Source organism: Vombatus ursinus, unplaced genomic scaffold (genome assembly GCF_900497805.2).
Source record: "Vombatus ursinus unplaced genomic scaffold, bare-nosed wombat genome assembly UNPS02014786.1, whole genome shotgun sequence".
NCBI lineage: Eukaryota > Metazoa > Chordata > Mammalia > Diprotodontia > Vombatidae > Vombatus > Vombatus ursinus.
The window spans coordinates 32,547,700-32,570,939 of NW_020954564.1; the positions used below are offsets into that span (position 1 = coordinate 32,547,700).

The 23,240-nt window shown below is 41.7% G+C and overlaps 1 protein-coding gene across 1 annotated transcript in view; it reads left to right on the forward strand.

The window, feature by feature from the left end:
• Window positions 1–19,053: 19,053 nt before the first annotated feature.
• PDRG1 (p53 and DNA damage regulated 1) overlaps window positions 19,054–23,240 on the forward strand; it is a 6,867-nt gene continuing 2,680 nt past the window's right edge. The window contains exons 1-3 of the mRNA XM_027867772.1: window positions 19,054–19,192; window positions 19,409–19,484; window positions 20,854–20,928. Coding sequence (XP_027723573.1) covers window positions 19,106–19,192; window positions 19,409–19,484; window positions 20,854–20,928 — 238 coding nt within the window. The 5' untranslated portion in view covers window positions 19,054–19,105. The remainder of the gene's footprint in view (window positions 19,193–19,408; window positions 19,485–20,853; window positions 20,929–23,240) is intronic.

Below are 23,240 nucleotides of genomic sequence, written 5' to 3' on the forward strand. Positions count from 1 at the left end.
GGATTTGGAATAAGATGACCTAGGTTCTAGTTTTAGCTATGTCAATTAACTGCTATGTAATTTTGGCAAGTCACTTGGCCCTTCTAAGCTTTGGTTTCCTTATCTATAAAATGGAAATAATAATTATTTAACTACTTACCTCACAGGGGTGTTGTGAGGATAAAAAAAAATAGAGCTACAATACCGTAATATTGTCAACTTTGTAACCACAATGTCATGTGTATTTATAACATTTTAAAATGTTGGGCTAGATGGCTCCTAAGGTCCCTTCCAGTTCTGACATTCATGATTCCCCAACCCTTCCATGGCTGGGTTCTTTACCCTTTAATTCAAACTGAGCTTCTCCACCCCCACTAGTTTGACCTATAAATAGACCTAAGGGGATGAGGAAACATTTGGCACCAGTCCCTGCCCTCCCTCCCCCCCCCCCCGACCTCTAACCCCGGCCCCTTGAAACCTCAGTGTCTTGGGATTTTTAATGAGGATTCTAGAAGCCAAGGAGGTGATAATTACCTCTCCTGATAATTCTCTTCCCCAAAAGTCCAACAGCTTTGGCGGTCCAGTCCAGATGCCTAGCTGCAGCTCACCCATCTGTTTGCCTGTGGCTCCATCAAGGTCTACTGGGAGGGGATGGAACAGAGGGGAAGTAGGAGCTGGGAACAGGGAATAATGCTGCTTACTCCTAAGCTCTTCTATGTCCTTTGCAGGCCAGGGTCCATCAGAGAGAGATCAGGACGGTCGAGGGAGTTGTGCTGAGATAAATCATTACCAAGGCAGAAATCAGTCATGGGAAATCATAGGATTTTACAGCCAGAAGGAACCTTAGACATCATTTAGTCCAATCTCCTCGTTTTACAGAGGAGGGACCAAAGATGTGCTTCCAGTCCAGTGCCAGTCAGAGATGACTCTAAAAGCATTTGTCACCTCATCTTTATCAAGGTTGGAAGTACTCACTGAGTGAAAATACCATTGAGCTAGGAGTCCTAGGTTTGAACTAAAACTTGTAATGCTTTCAAAACCATCATAATACCTTCTCTAAATACCCCTATAGGGTAGAACTGACCAGGATTATTTCCATTTTCCAGATGATGAAACTAAGGTCAAGTGGTTAAGTAACTTCCTGAAAGTTGCTCAGCAATATTAGTTGAGAAGCAGAATGACATGGTGGAAAGCATTCTGGATTTGGAATCGAAGGATCTGTCCTCAACTTCCTGTGTGACCTTGGGCAAATCACCTAACCTCATCTATAAAATGAGGGGCTTAGACTAGCTGATTTCTAAGGTGCTTTTAGGCTACAATTGTGTGACTCAGAAGACCCATGCACTTACAATCTGTATGACCTGGTCTGGCAGTAAAATCCTGGATTTCAAAAAACATATACATAGTCTCATACTCAGTTGATCTAAAATATAAGTTTTATTGGTTGTACATAAACCTATTAAGTAGACAGAACATACTATGGATGTGTGCATCCTGTCTGACTCATCACTACTTGGGTCTCAGTATTGGTTTTGGTTTAGAAAGATGAAGAAGTAACTAGCCCTTTCTAGGCTGTTCAGGCTAATTCTGGATGATCCATTGAAGGTTAGGGTCTAGGGAGCTTATACTAAACTAGACAAAGTCCAGGGGGTCAGACATGACTGAACAACAGTAACAAGGCAGAGAACTGTAGCATTTTATAAACTAATCAGTCCTAGGTGAGCAAACTGCAGCCACCTCTGAATACATTGAACAAGGATAGGTTAGATAAGGATAAACTTAGGTATTGGTAGAATTCCTTTGGTGTCAGAGGTTACACTTAATGGACTCAGTCATTCTAGCTGTTTCTGCCTTATCAGGGGCCCAGTCTTACTAGACTGCATCACCTGAGGCAAGTCACTGCACCTGTTTCTTCATTTGTAAAATAAGGTCGACAAGCCCTTTGAAGTGGAAAGAGTTAGAAAACCCAGGTTCAAGTCCTGATCGTGTCACATCCTAGCTGTGTGACCTTAGACAAATCATTTTCCCTTTTCTTTTCTATCTCATAGAGGAATATGGTAAGGAAAACACTTTCAAAAGCACTATATAGCTAGGATCTATTATTGTTGTTTGGAAAGTAGAAATAGGTGGGACTATTATTACTACTGGCTCAGGGCATGGCAGGAGGGCTGAGACCCCAGCAGCAGCTGGTGGAGCAGGGACTGTGCCAGATGTAACCCTCCTCTTTTCCTCCCTCCCCCCCACCAGCAGTGACCTGGTGGCTGAGATAAGGCCCAAACCCCTGAGGAAGCTGATCTCATCTGCCTGAGCAGGGAGAATAAAGGAGCGAGAGGCGACCCTGGTGCAGCTAATGAGCCCATCTGCCTGACATGGCCACATCGTTAGCATCCCCCAGGGAACAGCTGGGAGGGGGAGGGAGGGAGAAACAGAGGGATCGGTGCCTGAATGTGAATTATTTACGTACCCAGAGATGCAGTGGACCAAAGCTTTCTCTAAAGGGAGTACCCAGCAGAGGTGAGGCCCTGGAGGGGCAAGAGCAGGAAGGGCCTGAAGCTCCAACCCAGTGGAGGGGAGGGGGAGGGTGCAGGTGGTGTGGGTGAGCCTCTGCTTGAACAGCAGTAGTATTAATAATAACAGCTCACATTTATATAGTTTACAAAACACTTCCTTTCCATCTCAGGTGCCACTTCCCGCCTTCACACTCTCTTTCCCTCCTTCCCTCCCTTTCCCTTTCCATCTTCCTCTCCCTACTTCTCTGTTTCTCTCTGTCTCTGTTTTTCTCTCTCTCTTTCCCTCCTTCTCTCTCATCCTCTCTCTTCTTCCCTCTCTCCCTTTCTCCTTTTCTCTCCTTTTCCCTCTTTTTTCTCTCTTGGTTTCTCTCCCTCTACCCCTCTCCCTTTCTCCCCTTCTCTCATCCCCCTTTCTCCCCTCCACCCCCTTAGCATTTACTTCTTTGTGTACATGTTGTGTCTCCACACTAAAATGTAGACTCCTTATAAAGGCTGCTTCATTTTTCTCTTATTCTCCAGGCCTAATAAAGTGCCTTGAGCATAGCACATCCTTAATAAATGTTTAGTTAAACACCTTGGGAGGCAGATAATCCACATATAATTACCCTCCATTTTGCAGACAAGGAAAATGAGACTCAGAGAGGGAAAATGACTTACCCAAGGGTGACACAGGGAATATTAGAGTCAAGATTTGAACCCATGACCTCCTACCATAAGCCTAGGGCTCTTCCTACTCCCATCAAACAACCAAGCAATCAACATTTATTAAACTCCTACTACATGCCAGGCACTATGCTAAGCACTGGGGATACAAAAAGAGTCAAAGACAGTCTCTGCCCTCAAGGAGCTTACAATCTAATGAGGGAGACAACATGCAAATGTATATAAAGCAAGCTATCTACAGGATAAATAGAAAATAATTAAAAGAGGGAAAGTGTTATGGCATTAAGGGGGGTTGGGGAAGGCTTCCTATAGAAGGTGGGATTTTAATTGGGACTTGAATTAAGCCAGGGAGGTCAGAGTCAGAGCAGAGGAGGGAGAGCATTCCAGGCATGCAGAACAACCAGAGAGAATGCCTGGAGCAGAAAGATGGAATGTCTTGTTTCTGGAACATCCAGGAGGCCAGTATCACTGGATTGAGAAGTACATGTCAGTGAGAAGACTGGAAAGTTAGGAGGGGTCTTAGTTATAAAGGGCTTTGAGTGCCAAACTGAACATTTTGTATTTCATCCTGAAGGCAACAGGAAGCCATTGGAGCTTGTTAGGTAAGGAGATGGCATGATCAGACCTGTGCTTTAGGAAAATCACTTTAGTGGCTGAATGGAGATGGATTAGAGTGGGGAGAGACTTGAGGAAAGCAGATCCACCAGCAGGCTATTGCAATACTCCAGGTATGAGGTGATGAGGGCTTGAACCAGGGTGGTAGCAGTGTCAGAGGAGAGAAGGGGGGATATTCAAGAGACTTGCAAAGGTGAAACTGACAACAGATTAGACTTGGGAAGTATGATAGTGAGGAGTCCAGGATGACTTCTAGGTTGTGAAGGAGTAAGAAGATGGCCTTGCCCTCTACAGTATTAGGGAAGATAGAAAGGGGAAAGGATTTAAGAGGAAAGATAACAAATTCTGTTTTGGGCAGATTGAATTTAAGAAGTTTACTGGACATACAATTCAAAATGTTTGAAAGGCAGTTAGAGATGCAAGTTTGAAAGTCTTTTTTTCCCCCCAGAAACTGAGACATCATTTATTGGAAATAGTCACAAAAATGATCAGGATAGGTATATTTGAGAATTATTAGCATAGAGATGGATTAAATCTATGGGACCTGATGAGATCACTAAGTGAAGTAGCATAGAGGAGAAGAGAAGAGGACCCAGGAAAGAACCCCCAAGGAACACCGATAATTAGAGGCCATGGTTTGGAAGAAGATCCAGCAGAGGAGGCAGAGGAGGAACAGTCAGGTAGGTACAAGGAGAGCCAGGAGAGAGAGAGATGTCCCAAAAATCTAGAGAGAAGAGAATATCAATGAGAGGGTGATCAACAACGTCAAAGAATACAGAGAAGTCAAGGAGAATGATCATTGAGAAAAGGCCATTGGATTTAGCAACTAAGATCATTAGTAACTTTGAAGAGAGCAGTTTCAGTGAAATGATAAGGTAAGAAGCTAGATTGTAAGGGGTTGAGAGAACGAGAGGAGAGAAAGTAGTGGCAACTAAAATATATGGCTTTTTTGAGGAGTTCAGCTGCAAAGGGCAGCAGAGATATAGGACAATAATCAGGGATGGAAGGATCCAGTAAGGGTTTTTTCAGAATAGGAAAGACATGGGCATGAGCCAGTAGAGATTGAAAAAAAAAAGTGAAAGTGAGGATGACAGAAGGCACTATCTGTTGGAGGAGGTAGGATAGAATGGGGTCACTAGAACAGGTAGAAGGGTTAGCCTTAGTAAGGAATAAGGCCACTTCATCATGTAAGGCAGGGGTGAAGAAGTGGCAGAAGGCATCTGAGTGATAGGAGATGAGGAAGAGGGGAGAAGAGGGCTTTCACAGCCTCGTTTTTTCATTTTTTTATTTTTAACATGTGTTTTTAAAACTTTGGGTTACAAATTTTCTCCCTTCTTTCCTCCCCACCCACCCTCATTGAAAAGGCAAGCATCTCAATATAGGTTATAGATGTGTAGTCATGCAAAACACTTCCATAGTAGTCCTGTTGTGAAAAACTAAGTATATTTCCCTTCATCCTATCCTACCCTCCATTTAATCTATTCTCTCTTTTGACCCTGTCCCTCCTCAGAAGTGTTTGCTTTTGATTATCCCCTCCCCCAATCTGCCCTCCCCTCTATCAACCCCCTGTTCTCTTGTCCCCTTCCCCCCTTATTTTCCTGTAGGGTAAGATAGAGTTCCATACCCCATTGTGTATGTTATTCCCTCCTTAAGCCAAATCCTATGAGAATAAGATTCACTCATTCCCTCTCACCTTCCCCCATTTCCCCTCCACCGTAAAAACCTTTTCTTGCCTGTTTCATGTGAAATATTTTACCTCATTCTACTTCTCCCTTTCTCCTTCTCCCAGTATAATCCTGTCTCACCCCTTAATTTTATTTTCCAGATATCACCCCTTCATCTTCAACTCACCCTGTGCCCTCTATCTATCTATCTATACATACGTATAATTTTTTCCCTCCCACTACCCTAATATTGACAAAGGACTCATGAGTTAAAAATATCATCTTTCCCTGCAGGAATGTAAGCAGTTCAACCTTAATAAGTCTCTTAGGATTTCTCTTTCCTGTTTACCTCTTCCATGTTTCACCTGAGTCTTGTATTTGAAGGTCAAATTTTCTATTCAGCTCTGGTCTTTTCCACAGGAATTATTGAAAGTCCCATATTTCATTGAATGACCATTTTTTCCCCTGAAGGATTATACTCAGTTTTGCTGGGTAGGTGATTCTAGGTTGTAGTCCTAACTCCTTTGCCCTCTGGAATATCATACTCCATGCCCTCCAGACCCTTAATGTAGAAGCTGCCAAATCTTGTGTTATCCTGATTGTGTTTCCACAGTACTTGAATTGTTTCCTTCTGGCTGCTTGCAATATCTTCTCCTTGACCTGAGAACTCTGGAATTTGGCTACAACATTCCTAGGAGTTTTCCTTTGGGGATCTCTTTCAGGAGGTGATCAGTGGATTCTTTCAATTTCTATTTTGCCCTCTGGTTCTAAAATATCAGGGCAGTTTTCCTTGATAATTTCTTGAAAGATGATGTCTAGGCTCTTTTTTTGATCATGGCTTTCAGATAGTCCAATAATTTTTAAGTTCTCTCTCCTGGACCTATTTTCCAGGTCAGTTGTTTTTCCAATGAGATATTTCACATTCTCTTCTGTATTTTCATTCCTTTTGATTAGTGTTACAGTGCCTTGATTTCTCAAATTGTCCCTCTTGTCCAATTTCTCCGTTCTAATTTTTAAGGAAGTATTTTCTTCAGTGAGCTTTTGGACTTCCTTTTCCATTTGACCAACTTTGCTTTTTAGGGCATTCTTCTCCTCATTGGCTTTTTGGACCTCTTTTGCCATTTGGGTTAGACCATTTTTAAAGGTGTTATTTTCTTCAGTATTTTTTTGGGTCTCCTTTAGCATCACTCTCAGTTTTTCCTCTACTTCTCTTACTTGCTTCTCAAAATCCTTTTTTGAGCTCTTCCATGGCCTGGGACCAATTCATATTTTTCTTGGAGGCTTTGGATGTAGGAGCTTTGGCTTCATTGTCTTCTTCTGGTTGTATGTGTTGATATTCTTTGTCATCAAAGTAAGATAATATAGTCTGACTCTTTTTGCGCTGCTTGCTCATGATCCTGGCCAATTACTTGAGTTATAGACTCTTTGTCAAGGTAGGAATTTGTTCCCAGTGTGGAGAATGTACTGTCCCAAGCTTCAGGGGTTTTGTGCAGCTGTTTTTTCAGAGATACATCTAGGGACCTGTAAATTTTCAGTTCTTCCAAGGTGCTATGATCAAGGGCAAGGTGTTTGCTCCTTTCCTGGCCTGTGCTCTGAACTATGAGCACTCTTTTCTGTCTTGGAACTGTGAGGAGGGTTTCCTCTCCATAGCCACTACAAGCTCCACCACTTCAGCATTTCTCCTTGCCCCAGGACTGCCACCCAGAACTGTGACCCAGATCCAAGCACCAGCAAAGCAAGAGAATCCTGCACCAGTAGAGAGATCCCTGCAATCCCCCTCTGATCAGCCATTCAATTCCCCCTCAGTCTGTGGACCAGAAGCTCAGGAAGCAGCCACCTCCCCAAGGAATAGGGCTGGGACCCTGCGCTCCTCTCTCACCACCATAGAAACAGACTTTGCCCACTGACCTTCTAAGTTGTCTTTGACATTCGTGGGTTGAAAAGTCTGGAAACCACCTCAGCTGCCTGTGATTCAGTCCTCTGAGGCTTGCTCCAGGGTTGCTGCGGCCTGCCCACCCTTGCCAAAACTGCGCTCCTCTCCCCACCTGGCGCGATCAGTCATCTTTCTGATCAACCATCCAGGCTGTCTTTGGCTGGAAATTTGTTTCACTCTGTCTTTTTGTGGGTTCTGCTGTTTTAGAATTTGTTTAAAGCCATTTTTATAGGTATTTGGAGGGGTTTGGGGGAGAGCTCAAGCAAGTCACTGCTTTTACTCTGCCATCTTGACTCTGCCCCCCCCCAGTCTCATTTTTTTCTGTAAAATATGAGGCAAGGTTTTCAGATGAGAGAGTGGGGGTAGAGGGAGCCATAGGAGAGTTGAGGAAAGATGAAAAGGTTTGGAAGAATCTCTGTGGAGAATGGGATAGTGAGTTGATGAATAAGGTATAGTAGAATTGCCTAGCAGCAGTGAGGACCCAGTTGAGGTCATGTGACATAAATTTGTAGTGGACCCAGTCAGAATGGATGAATGATTTTCTCCATCTTCATTCGTCAGTATTTGTAGTAGTTAAGGTGATGAATGGTGGGAGTAATCCAAGGCTATGCTCAGGAATAAGCAAAGGGGTTTTTGAGGACGATATCTAGGATCAGCTGAAAAGAGCTGGAATCAGGACCTAGGAATCGGGAGACCTGAGTTCTAGTCTCAGCTCTGTCCCTAACTTTTGGTGCCACCTTGGGTAAGTTACTTTTCCCTCTCAAGGTCTCAGTTTTCTTCTCTTTAAAATGAAGAGGCTGGACTAAAAAATCTCTAAGGTCCCTTCCAACTTGGATAGTCTATGCTCTAGCATATCTTCCAGCTTTAAAATTCTCCTATTCTTGGTGAATCACACCCTTCTTTTCCCCCTAAGAAATTAGACCCCATCATCAGAAGACCTTAAGTTAAATAATATTAGAGCCCAAACTCTGACTCACTGTGTTCAGCCTTTCCCATCATGCCTTGGTATGGGTTGGGGTCACACCGAACATAACTTTTACCTTTAACTTAGAGGAGCTGGGGCTGTGGTCACATCTATGGTCCCTCAGCCTTTACTTGGCCTGATTCTTTCCTAGCATATGTCACCCTTTCCCTGCCTATGCTTGAATTTCTCCATTCAAAAACCACAAGTTGTTTACATAAAATAGTCTTGGGTTGGATACAAATTCACCTCAAGTGAAGAATTACTTATTAAATTTAACAGTCCATTTTGGGGGGGGAACTCCTCTGTTTCTTCATCCAGTGGCTACTTATGGAATGAAAGTTTTCAGCATTTAGGATGGCAAAGGGAGCTGGAGGCTTTTCCTAAGATGCCAACAGCCTCTAGGTGCCTTTGTTTTGTGTTTAATTAAATATTTTATTTAGGCTTTTTTTTTAACATTGCTGTCTCTACCCCAGGACTCCTTCGCCCCCAAAGAATCTTCCCACACAACAAAGAAGTATAGCCAAGCAAACAAATCAGCACACTGGCAATATATCCATCTGACAAGGTAGGCTTCATTTTGTGCCTCTAGTCAGTCTATCACATCTCTGCTGAGAAGAGGGAAATGTACTTCACCAGCAGTTTACTGAAGTCACAATAGCCACTGCATCGACCAGAATTCTATCTTTCAAAAACAACTATTGATATCTTTCCTTTTTAAGTAATAATAACTAACATTTATGTAGCACTTTAAAGTTTGTGAAGCACTACAAATATTATCTCATTTGATCCTTACAACAACCCTGGCAATGAGGTGCTATTATTATCCCCATTTTACAGATGAGAAAACTGAGGCAGACAGAGGTTAAATGACTTACCCAAAGTTGACTAGATAAGCAGTGTCTGATACTGCATTTGAATTCCTGTGTCTCAATACAGTGCTCTATTCATTGCGCCACCTAGTGACCTTCATTTCCCAATATGACTCACCCCACTCCCCAACTCAGAAAACTATCCCTTAGGACAAAAAACAAAAAAGAAAGAAAAAAAAAAAGCCAACACATCAACCAAGTTATACATTGTGTGCAATTTTCCCTGTAGTTAGTTTCTTACCTCTTCAAAGAAGGGAGAAAGGGTTGTATCTTCATCTTTCTTTTTGGAAATGTTCGGTCATTATAATGATGCTGTTTTGATTTTTTCATTGTTCTTTCTTCATACCTTATTGTAGTCACCAGTTTCCTGGTTCTGCTTACTTCCCTTTGCATCAGTTCATCTCATATGCATCACTGTGTTCATTGCATGAATTCTTCTGCTGCTCCTGCAAAGTTTGATCTGTATCAGTTCATACAAGTTTTCCCAAGTTTTCCTAACTCCTTCAGATTCATCATTTCTTAAGACAAAGTAATGTTCCATTACAGTTATATACACTAATATGTTCAGCCATTCCCCACTTGATGGGCATCCACTTTGTTTTATTTTTTTTCTCTCACAAAAGGTGCTGCTGTAAATATTTTTGTATATATGGGATCTTTCCTTTGTCTTTGACCTCATTGGGGTATATAACTAGTAGTGGTACCACTTGGTATCTTCAGTTTAATGATGATTCTAGTATAAAGCTCAATTGTTTCCCAGAACAATTGGACAAATTTACAGCTCCACCAAACAGTGCACTAATCTGGCTATTTTTTCTCTATAGCCCCTCCAACATTTTCCATTTTTATATTTTGTCATCTTTGTCAATCGGATTGATATGAGAATTGTTTTGATTTTCATCTCTCTTAGAAGTGATTTAGAGCATTTTTGTGTGGTGGCTGATATCTTACATTTCCTCTTATGAAAATTGCCCAACCAAACTTTTGAATACACCAATCATGCTAAAGATGAACACAGTGGGTAGAGAATTCCTTTGGGGTGTGTGTGTGTGTTGTTTGGGGATGGGAGAAGAGTGGTGCTATGCCCATACATCCATCAGTAATTCTAACTGTTTGTTTCTGTTTCCTCTTCTTTGTGGGGAGAATGGCACAATATGAACAGATTGCATTATTCCCTTATAAGTATACAGATTCACAAGGTTTGAAGTAGGAACAAGTTATTTATTGCTTCCCATTATTGCTTCCCTTACCTGTTACTCATCAGTTCACCTTCCTACAGTCTTCTCCAGCTTTCAAAAAACAGCTTTCATTTCCTTTTTCAGAAGACCATCTCTCCTTTCCACCAGCATTACAGCTCAAAAACACAGCTCCATTTTTTTCAGAAGTCTTCTTTTGCATTGTTTAGTTCCTGAGACCACTGGCCCAGTAACCTACACTGGCTGCTTTTCTTCTCAACTTTACTGCTAAATCAGGTTGAGGGTAACAGGCCTCAAACTTGTCAGTGAGTTAGGGGGATGTTTACTCTAAGCATGTGAAGATTTTCCTGGCAGAATGGTCAGATGAGAAAAATTTGTTCCAATGGCCATGAAGGCCACTGAAGCAGGTGCTGTGGAGTGCTTAGAGTTTGGGCAAACATTAAAGATGCCAAGTTCATCTTCTGCATCTCAGGAGAGCGATATTCATCTTGAATTTTGTCTTGCCACTGGACTTCAATGACTCTGTAAGAGAGAGTAAGGCTGATGAATGATTTACAGGCAAGTCAAGACATCACCCCATGATGTCATTTGTCCTCTTTGAAAATGAAGGAAGAACAACAAAAATAGCATCTTCACTAGTACTTCTCATAGTTCTAGAATCTCAGAAGAAGAGTACTCTGGTATGTGCTGATAAATGTTTAACAACCAGCTCTCAAAAAATATTTTTTTTGCTAGTCACACTTTTAAGTTTAATCTGAATTATTAATATTTTCTCCACCACTTTCTTAAGATTAGAAAATTGACAAAACAATAAATCAATCCCTGACTTGTAGTATTTGTCAATTTCTAAAGTATAAATGCTCGCACCAAAAATTTAATGATCAGCAGTTTGAACTAGCTCTAGCATACCACTGAGCATTTCACCTTCTGTCCCAAAAGTCTTTCAGGTCACTGCGGCAATTCTCCCTAAAGCAGCTGGTCAGTTACTAAAATTTCCTAATGCTAATTCCTGAAACATCTAGGGAAAGCTGGGGTTTGAGACACATACTCCTCCCAAGCATTTCAACGTACTGGGAAGAGAAAATTTTGTTCCTACTGCTATATAAACAAGGTTTTTTATTTAAAAACTTTTCCATTCAATTTTATTTTATTTTCAGCTTCAGATTCCTTCCCTTCCCTCACCCACTGAGAAGGCAAGAAATACAAAACCCATTACAAATATGAAGTCGTCAAGTGAAACTAATTTCCATAATCACCATGTTCTAGGTGGGAAAAAAAACACAGAAAAAGAAAGAGAAAAAAAATGTGCTTCAATCTGAATTCTGAATCCATCAGTTCTCTATCGGACTTTTTCATCATGAGTCCTTTGGAATTGTTTGGTCATTGTGTTGATCAAAGTTACTAAGTTTTTCACAGTTGATTATCTTGATAAGATTGCTGTTACTATGTAAATTGTACTCCTGGTTCTGCTTACTTCACTTTGTATCAGTTCATACAAGCCTTCCCAGATTTCTCTGAAACCATCTTCATAATTTTTTTAAAGCACAATAGTATTCCATCACATTCATAGACCATAAATTGTTTAGCCATTCTCTAGTTGACGGGGACCCCCTTGGTTTCCAATTCTTTGCCACCACAAAAAGAGCTGCTACAAATATTTTTGTACATATGAGTTAAACAAACTTTTTTTTTTTAAAAAAAAAAAGAATAACATAATCTACAAAGAATTAAAGTTGAAGGTCAACCAAAAAACAATGGAGAGGAAAAATCATGAACTTGAGCAGACTGAAAAAGAATTGTTCAGGATAATAAATATAAATGATGTCATTAGAGACATTGTTTCCTAGGGATAGAAAAAAAGGAATTAGATTAGTCACATTTAGAGAGGGAAAGAATAACAGCTGCATAGCCTATGTACTTCATTGCTACCTATGCAATGTCAAGAGATATGGAAGAATGCACCCAGCATGCTGGGTGGATTTCCTTTGGAAGATTTATAGATGGATCAGAATCACACAGAACGGGCAGGGGTGAATAGGTTGCAATCTGCATTATTGAGGGAATGCTCACTTTGATGCCATCATAAATCCATCAAACTATTGAGGTAAGGATGGAAAGTAATTTGGAGCCAGATAAATGTCAAGCTAAAAAAATCTGTGTTTATGCTAGAAATTATAGAGAGATACTGAAGATTTTTTTGAGCAAAAGAGTGACATATTCAGATCCGTGTCTTAAGAAAATTATTTTGGCAGCTGTTTGGAGTAATAATTGAAGACAGGAAATAGAGGTGACAGGAAAATGAATTTAGGAGGCATTTATAAAAGTCCAGGTGAGAGATTATTTGTGCCTGAGCAAGAACGGTAGCAGTGTGAGTGGACAGAATAGATTGAATTTGAGAAATGCTGTGGAAATGAAATTGACAACTAATTGGATTTAGGAGGATGAAAGAGAAGATTCAAAGACCACTCTGAGGTTTCAGACTTCGGCTGACCTGGGCTGGGGGAGGAGGGATGATGCTTCAAAGTGTTGTTGCTGCTGAATCATTTCAGTTGTGTCTGTCTGACCCCGTTTGGGGTTTTCTTGACAGAGAGACTGGAAGGGTTCACCATTTCCTTCTCCAGCTCATTTTACAGATGAGGAAGTGAGGCCAACAGGGTTAAGTGACTTACCCAGGATCACACAGCTATTGAGTGTTTGGAGTCAGATTGAAGATGAGTCTTTTTGACTCCAGGCCTGACCCTCTATCCACTGTACCACCTAGCTGCCCCAGTGCCTCAAATTGATTATTTGCCCTCTCTCTCTCTTTTTTTTTTGTTTCTTCTTTCTCGTGGTTCCTCCCATTGGTTCTAATTCTTCCTTACAATATGACTATTGTGAAAATAGGTTTAATATGAATGTATATGTAAAGCCTGTATCAGATTACATGCCATCTTTGGGTGGGGGGAGGGGAGAGATGGGGAGAAAATTTGGAACTCAAAATCTTATGGAGGTGAATGTTGAAAACTAAAAAATAAATACATAAATTAAAAAAGAAAATCTCATATTAACTTTATCGATACTCTATTGTATTTTATTTATTTTGTTAAATATTTTACAATTACATTTTAATCTGGTTCTATGTTTGACACCTCTGGTCTAGAAAACCAATAAAACAATAAATAAAAGAAATGAAACTACTATCTCCCAAGTCATAAAACAAACAAACAAACAAACATAATTTTGGAGGGGAGATTTGGTAAAGAAAATGGTGAGTTTAGTTTTAGATATATTGAGTCAGGGTGCCAACAAGACATGCATTTCCTGAATTGGCATAAGGGATATAGAAACTTATACGTGTGTGTGTGTGTGTGTGTGTGTGTGTAAATATAATGTCTAAGCAGTTTTTCTCTCCTCCAAGACAAAAGTAGCAGTCCTTGGGCTTAGATCTGAAAAGACAGCAAACATCTATGTGACTTTGTCGCAAGTTAATCTCTCCAAGACTCGTTTTCCTCTTCTGTAAACTGGGGGAGCTGGGCTTGATGGCCTCTAGGGTCTTTGCCAGCTCTATAACTATGATACTATGATCTTCTCAGGTGTAAGATGAGAGGCAGGAGCTTAACCTATGAGCTTACAGCTTTATGTCAAAGAATTTGCCAGGGGAAATTGTCCATCTTAAGAATTTAAGATGAATGGTAAACAAGGAGTCACTAGGGTAAAAAAATTAAAAGAGGAGAAACTGGATCAATCTTAAGAATTTAAGATCAATGACGAACTAGGTATCATTGGGACAAAAATATACATATACATATCTATTTATCTATCTATCTATCTATATATATAATGTGCATTTTATTTTATATATATTTAAAACACACATATATATATACATATGTGTATATGTATATATATACACACATACATATAGGTGGTACAGGATAGAATGCCAGGCCTAGAGTCAGGAAGACTTGAGTTTAAATTTGTCCTCAAACACTTTCTAGCTGTGTGACCCTGGGCAAGTCACTTAACCTTGTTTGTCTCAGTTTCCTCATCTATAAAATGAGTTGGAGAAGGAAATGGCAAACCACTCCAGTATCTTTGCCAAGAAAACTCCAAATGGGGTCATGAAGAGTCAGATACAACTGAAAATAACTGAACAATAACAAGTGTGTGCATGTATATAAAGAAAATATACACACACATATCATTCCAGTCAGCTACTTTTACAATACTACCAAGTTCTAAATACATGATGTAGTGGCACACAGACCTGGCACTCAGAGGACCTGAATTCTGTGTGATTTTGGACAAATTACTATAATCCTTTAAGCCTCAGCTTCTTTATCTGTAGAATGAAAGGTTTAGACTAGACGATCTCCAAGTGCCCTTTCACAATTAACTGAGTATGGGAGAAGGGCAAGGGAGAAGGAAGAGTCAAAGATAGCTCTGTTTACAAATTAGTCTAATGTGCTCGATCAATTTCTGGAGTGGGGGGAAGAGGGAAGACCATAGAATTCAGAACTCTAAAATCCTTTATACCTTACTCTAATTCAGTCATTTTAAGGATGAGGAGATATCTAAATTACTCCACAAACCACAACCTGTCCTCATCTCTCTTCACCCAATCTGACAAATTGTGGTCATAGTCAGTTTGTCAACAAACATTTATTAAGTGCCAACTAGGTGTTAGGCCCTAAGTTAAGTGCTGAAGATACAAAAAAAAAAGGGGAAAAAAATGTGGTCCCTGGCCTCAAGGAGCTTACATACTAATGGGGGAGAGATGTAAATAACTATGTATGAACAAGATACGCTCAATGTAAATGGAAGCCAGTCTCAGAGAGGAGGCACTAAAGGAATGAGGGGGAGGGAGAGACAGACAGGGAAAGTCCTCCTGAAGAAGGTGGGATGTGAGCTGACTCTTGAAGGAGGCCAGAGAATTTAGGAGGGGAAGTAAGGAGGGAAGAGTATTCCAGGCATGGGGAAAGACTCAGGGTCACATATAAGGATCAGCAAATAGGTCATCGTAGCTGGATTGTAGAGTACAGAAAGGGGAATAAAGTGTAAGAAGATTGAAAGGTAAGGGGGAAGGTCATGAAGGGCTTTAAATGCCAAACAGGGTATTTTATATTTGATCCTGAAGGTAATAGAGAGCCAAGATCAACCTGTGCTTTAGGAAAATGATTTGGCCACTGAACGGAGGATAGATATGAGGTAGGGAGAACCAGGAAAAGTCGATTGCAATAGTCCATGGGTGAGGGTCTGCACCCAGCTGGTGGCTCTGTGAGTGGAGAGAAAGGGACATTGACAAGGCGTGACAGCAGATGGGATATTCGTGGTAAGTCTGAGCAGGTTGTTCTGTGAAAAGAACTTGAGATTTACAGATGGGAGGAGGGTTGGGAGTCACAACTGGTTGTTGACTGAAACCCCTCCAAGATATAATATAAGACAGTAAGAAGCCAAAAAAAAAAAAAACCTAGAAGGCCTTTTATGAAGTGTGAAAAATGTCCTTGATTGAATTAGAAGGAGAACTTGGATATTGTGTGGGCAAGAGATTGATGCTGTCCTGAGTAACCCTTAAAACAGTTCCAGAGTTAGTTTGGGAGTTCAAGACACAGTTGAAATGCATCCAACAGGGACACACACATGCAGAGATACACCGTCTCCAGACAGACACAGACTCAGGGAAGGAGTCTGGTTGAGGAGCTTGTGACAGAAGCAACTTGTGAGCAGAAACTCTGGGAGCAAAGAAAAAAAAAACCCACTATGGACTCAAATGAACTAGCCTGGCAATGAAAAATCAAGCTAGTGAGAAAAGTAGACTTTGCGAGTACATCTAGGTAACCTGCCCAGCAGAGATACTGCTAAGAGGAGTAGCATGAGGAGAGAAAGGACATTATGGCAGCCTACAGTAATGGCAGTGGGAGCTGCCTTGTTTTCATGTGTTTCCTACCTGTGAGACTCACTACCATTATACTTGTAAGTTTGTACTCACTCTTCCCACTGTGTATGTTTGTTTGTAGGAATGCATATTCCAGGCTTATGGAGGAAATGTTTTGAAGCTACTGTTTTTACTATGCCATCTTAGTAAGTGTTTTTGCTTTGAGTTAATTGTCAAGAGGATGCTCAACAGTGGGGGCTTGTGAGCTAAAGTTTTAGGATTTGTAGACCCATAGGGTATCCTTGAAACCTGGGAGCACTCAGTCCCTCTCCTACTCTGGGGGCCTAATCTGAAACCTTCAGGGTGAGGATTAGCTCCCAGAGAAGGGGCTACACAGAATTTAAGAATCTCGGTGTGGGACAGAACCACAGAGGCCATCTAAGCCAGCTAGTACCTGAAATTGTTAGAAAGTTTTTGCTTAAATGTACAGAAGGGTTTATAATGACAATCCTAGTTTGAGACCAGAATGAAACTGCACAAATTACCAGAAAGCAGGGTAAAATTGTGTGTGTATGAGTGTGTGTGTGTGTGTGTGTGTGTGTATGTGAGATATGTGTAGGGCTGCTCAGCCTACCCCCTTAGCCATTTTTTTTTCATTAACAAAAGAACTGGGACTGACCCTAAAAACCTGTGGTGATTATGGGATCTGAAGGTAGTAACCTTTACATAAAGTTGCTTTAATAAATCATGTAGTCACTAGAAAGGCAATCATCCTAGTCTTATAAATGAAGACAATTAGTTGAAAGTAAAATTTTCATATGTGGGCTGAGGGTTTTAAAGGACAGATGACTGATTTTCTAGTCTAGTAATGTTGGAATTTATTCTATATCATACACCTAGAGCTATATGGAGTCTGATGACAAATCCCAGGTGCCATGAGATGGTATAGCTCCATGAGCCTTAGTGGTAAAGAAGAATAGTATGAGTTTATAGGCTGAATTGCCTCTGGTGAGTAGGGTCGGTACTTCAGCCTTTTGGGAAGTTATTGCATGAGTATGGAGTAACTTGGCTGGTAGACCCAGAGTTGAGCCACCTTATGGCCATATTCTCTTGTAGGTTAATTAATTTTGTTGTTATTCAGTCGTTTTTCAGTCATGTCTAACTCTTCATGACTCCATTTGGGGCTTTCTTGACAAAGATACTGGAATGGTTTGCCATTTCCTTCTCTAACTCATTTTACAGATGAGGAAAGTGGGGCAAACAGGGTTAAGTGATTTATCCAGTGTCACATACCTAGGAAGTGTCTGAGGCCAGATATGAATTCATGAAGATGAGTCTTCCTAACACCAGACCCAGTACTCCATCCACTGCACTACCTACCTTCAGAGCTAATTAATTAACAAATTAATTCATTGACAGCCCGATTTTCTGTAGTTTTCAGAGAGCAGGAAAAGGAGCTGTGGAATGATATTCTTTTTGCAGCACCAATCATACACCAAGCCCATACTACTACTAGTGATGAAGCCTACATCTGTCTCTTTCAAACTTATATATACTTATTGGTCTTGGTTTAGGACCAGAAAAGCCATGTTCTAGAGAAGACTTCTTGTTTTATCTGCTGAGGATAAGAATAATATATGTTGAAGTTCAAAGACTGTAATTTTACCTTAGCTGATAAAAAGTATTATTGTTCTTATAAAATCCTTTTCTTTCAACATACCAAACTATTTGCACCAGAAAATTCCTAAAGCAGTGAATGTTAAAGATTTTTATAATAAAATAAAAATTTATTTAATTAAAATTTTTGAATCTGAGTCACCTCATTTTACAGAGGAGGAATTTAGAGAAGTGACTTGTCCAAGGTCATATAGCTCCAATGATGATCCTGAAAACATTCTCTTGACTACTCCAGTCTGCAAGTAGCTCTTCCCACTAGGTCAAGGCCATAGTTTGAATAACTTAAGCAGAAAGCTGAACCTAGGCTTCTGGGAAAGTCCATTCACCACCCTGCACCTACCCCAAGCTCCATTGAGCACTGGGTGTTCAGGAAGCCCTTTTTAATGATGATGAAGAGGAGGAGGAGGAAGTTAATAACTGTGAACATTTTATACTCGGCTTCAAACTTCACAAAGTACTTTCCACGTGTTATCTCATTTGACCTTCACAACAGCCCTGTGAGGTAGGTGCTATTATTCTATCCATTTTACAGATGAATCAAGGCAGGATTCAAACGCGGCCCTTCCTGAGCCTAAATCTAACATACCATCTAGTTGTTGAATAGAATTGGAAATTATTCTTTGCTCCCAATGAATTCGGTGGAGGGCTTTATTTTCCACCCATTTTACGGAGAGAAAATGAGAAACCAAGGTAGAGATGAGGGTTAAGAGAGGAGGTCAGAGGCTGCCTCCCTCTCCAATCTGCCCATGCTGTCCAGGGAACTAGAAATGGCTGGGTTCTTCTTATTTTCACTCCCCTCTCCCCAATTTAGGCGACCAGGATTCAGGATGAGTCTTGGGCGTCTGGGAGGTGGAGACCGTGAAACAACCATTTTCGGACTTGCGGACTTCAAGAGCACAGACGGAATTCAGCCTGACCGGGGCGCCAAAGCACCTGCCTTTACCCAGCACACGTATGTCCCCGCCCAACTCCACCAAGCCCAGACGGCATCGTCACGTGGCCCCAAAGGCCGTCCCCTGTTTCGTTTCCCCCGCCCCGCCCCCGGGCGTACGTCCTGACCTACGTGCGTCCTGGCCTACGTGCCCCGCGTGCGCGCCGGCGATCACGGTCGACTCTTTGCGTGGCTGTGGTGGCAGCGCACGCGCACAAGGAGACTGCCCGACAGCACAGTTGGTGGAATCATGTTGGGCTCGGAAGCCGAACGTGTGCTGCTCTACCTGAGCGAGGTGGAGGCGCTGGCAGAGGAGGTGCTGGCCGACAAGCAGCAGGTCCGCGAAGGGTCCGGGAGCGGGAGAGCGCGCTTCCAAATTCCTGCCCTCCTTACTCCTCCACCCTTCCTTTACCCCGACTCGGAGCCTGGTCCTGATACAAGGGAGGAAACTGAGGCCCCAGGGCGGGTGAGGGGGGGTGTGGCCGGGCCAGGGTAGTTCGTCTGACCCCCCTCCCCTCCCTGGGCCCCACCGTGATGTCTGGCTTTTTCCTAGATAGTGGACCTGGACTTGAAAAGGAACCAGAACCGGGAAGCCTTGAGGGCCCTTCAGAGAGACCCCAGCCAGTCGGGTAAGTTGTGGGGGAGCGGGGTCAGGGGTCATGGAAGTTATTCCCCGGCCTCTTGGAGCTCTTCCAGGGGTGAGCCTGGAAGCCACGTAGAGCCTCCTACCATCCCCGTACCAAGGTTCTTCCTCTGGGTAGAGAAAAGAAGACATTTCAGCCCCATATAGCTACTATCTGCTGGGACCCAGGCTTCTGAGCCAGCTTTGTGTTAAAAGGAGTGAGTCTGGGCTCTTGAAGGCTCAGGGCTCAGAGACGTTAGCTTCGGTGGAATTTGTATTTTTTAGGTTTGGGGAATATTTGAGCAAGACTGGATTTACCGTGACTTTTTTTTTAGGGTCAATATATGGTCATCATCTTTAATTCCATATCACAGCAGTAGCATGAAGAGGAGAGGGAAAGAAAAAAAAAACCAAATGGGATATTAACATCTAAAATTCACATCACATTTATTGGGTCCAGGACACACTATTACAACATATACAGTAAATACTTTTGAGGACATAGGTAAAAATTTCCTTTTTTTTTTTTTTGGGTAGTTTTTAAACATGACTACACAGAAGTGGTTAGAGATTTCAATTTTTTTTTTTTGGCCAAATTGGGCCTTAAATTCTATCACCCTCCTTAGGGGAATTATGGATACTTGAAGTCTTAATGGAGAAGAATACTAATAATAGCGGGCCTATAGCACTTGAAGATATGTGAAGTGCCTATCGCATTCAATCCTTATAATAACCCTATGAGATAAATACTATTATCTCACTTCTATAGATGAGGAAACTGGGGCTGAGAATAGCCAAGTTGCCTTGCACAGGTCAAACCGCCAGTAAGTATGAGGAGGGATGTGAGGCCATCTGCCTCAATGGGGCAGCTAGGTGGTGCAGTAGATAGAGCACTGGCCCTGGAGTGAGGAGGACCTGAGTTCAAATCTAGCCTCAGACACTTAAAACACTTACTAGCTGTGTGACCTTGGGCAAGTCACTTAACCCCATTGCCTTGCCAAAAAAAGACACATAAAAGCTCTGCTTCAAGAATCCTTGAGTATCAGTAGCTAAATTTGACATTAGCCTCAAAGATGCTGGCTTCTGTAAGGGGTTGACTAACGCCCTTGTTCTGGCTAGTCTCCCTACCTTCATAAGAGCCTTTCCTGACCCTCCACATCCCCCACCAACTTCGTGTCCTCCCTCCCAAACTACTTTAAATGTATTTGTATCTGTTGATATACCATATATGTACTCGCCATCTCCTCTGTTAGAATGTAAGCTCCTCAGGAGTAGGAATTGTTTCATTCTTAATATTTGTGTCCTTGGCACATAGTTGGTGCTTAATAAATGCTTGCTGATTTATCAGGCTGACCATGGGCTATTTACTGTTTCAGATAAAGTGATGGTTTGTTTTGGAAACATGTTCATCAAGCTTCCCCGACCACGGACAAAGGATATGATTCAGAAAGGTAAGGGATCCCCAAACTGTACTGTGAACACTTCAGGCTTCACCTCCCAAATTAAGCTTTACATAGCATTTAGGCTTGGGTTTTAATTCAAATCTATCACAGAGACTCAGTCCCAAAAGTTTAATAGCCTTTGACCTAGAAATCTCACTTTGGGCCATATACCTCAAAGAAGTCAAAGATAGAAAGTTTATGTATATATACCAAAATATCTATAGCTGTACTTTATAATAGCAAAAAACTTGAAACAAAGTGGGTATGCATTGATTAGGGAAGAGCTATAAGAAACAACAAGTATGAAGAATTCAGAGAAAGGTAAGATTTGTTTGAATTGAAGTCAGCCCCCAAAACCTTCTTCTTGGGGCTGGTTTTTTTTGGGGGGCGGGGTAGGGGTTGCAGGGCGTCGGTGCAGAAAGATGAGACCATGATCTGTATTTTTCACTGGGGAGAAAGGAATTGGACATCCCACCAGCCTGGTACAAAGGAAAGAGCACCGACTGGGCAGCCAGGATCTGGGTTCACGTCTTACTTCTGCCTGAACCTGTAAGAAGACATTGCTGTCTCTGTGACCTGGGCAAGACACAACTTTGCTGGGCCTCAGTTTCCTCATTTGCAAAATGGACTAGATGGTCTCTGATGTCCTTAAGTTTCTGATCCCCTGCGGAGTCAGAATTAACCAAACACGGTAGAATAGTGTGATTTGAAAACAAAGTGATTGAGAGTTCTTGGGATCCAGTCCCAGAAAAGAAATTTCACAGTGTGCCCATCTTCTCTTATCTCCTTGCCTATTTTATTCTTTTAGGTCTGCCCCTTTATTCTAGCCAGGCCCATCTCTTTGCTTTCTGTCTGGCACACTGCTCCTCATGCTTCCCCACCTCTGTGTGTTTGATCTGGCTGTTAGCTTTGCTTGCAGAGTTCTTCCTCCTCTCGTTGGTCTCTGTAAATTGTATACATTCTTAAAGGTTAAACTCCAGTCCTGACTCCTGCATCCTCTCATTTGCTGTGTCATTAATCTGTGCCACTCATTAGACACTTAAACATTTCCAGCTAGGCATTCTCTTTGGCTAGATGGTTTGTAGCACCTGGACAGTGTTCTGTAATTTTTTGTTAATGAGGAAACTCTTGCTATCAGATCATAAGAATCATAGAAATGTCAAAGCTGCAAGCAATTTTAGAGACTGTCTAATCCAACTCACTTGTTTTTCCAAAGGTGGAGTTGAGGAAAGTCACTTGCCTATGTCACCTAGCAGTTTGTATGCAGGCTTTGTTTAATAAGTCCATGGCTTCCTCGTGTTTCAGCCCAGCTTGAATTATGGTTCACACATTCTTAGCCTCAACTAGCTCCTCCTCTTCCTCTCAGACAACAGGAAGCTTTATAAACCTGGTTGCAGCAGCATTGAGTTGCCTCTCTCACCCCAAACACAACTGCCTTTTTTCTGCTTTTCTTTGGGACCTTGGCAGAGCATAATAGACCTCTCATTGCCACTTCTCCAGATCATTCTGTTGACAGGCAGTGTGGTGTTGTGTGGAGAATACATAGGCTTGTCAGGACACCTGGAGTTGAATCTTGACACTGTCAGTAGTTGTGTGACTGTGGAGAAGTCATTTGGCCACAGCTTCAATTTCTTCCTCTGTGAAATAAGGATAATACTACTTTGCACTACCCGCTTCACAGGATTTGGGAAGAAAGTGCTTTTTTTTTTTTTTTAACAAGTGTTTTTAAAACTTTGGGTTACAGATTTTCTTCCTTCCTTCCTACCCACCCACCCTCATTGAAAAGGCAAGCATCTCGACATAGGTTATAGATGTGTAGTCATGCAAAACACTTCCATAGTAGTCCTGTTGTGAAAAACTAAGTATATTTCCCTTCATCTTATCCTAACCCCCCATTTATTCTATTCTCTCTTTTGACCCTGTCCCTCCTCAGAAGTGTTGGCTTTTGATTATCCCCTCCCCCAATCTGCCCTCCCCTCTATCAACCCCCTGCTCTCTTGTCCCCTTCCCCCCTTATTTTCCTGTAGAGTAAGATAGATTTCCATACCCCATTGTGTATGTTATTCCCTCCTTAAGCCAAATCCTATGAGAATAAGATTCAGTCATTCTCTCTCACCTTGCCCCATTGCCCCTCCACTGTAAAAGCCTTTTCTTGTCTGTTTCATGTGAGATATTTTACCTTATTCCACTTCCCCTTTTCTCCTTCTCCCAGTATAATCTTCTCCCACCCCTTAATTTTATTTTCCAGATATCCCTTCATCTTCAACTCACCCTGTGTCCTCTATCTATCTATCTATACAAACATATAATTTTTTCCCTCC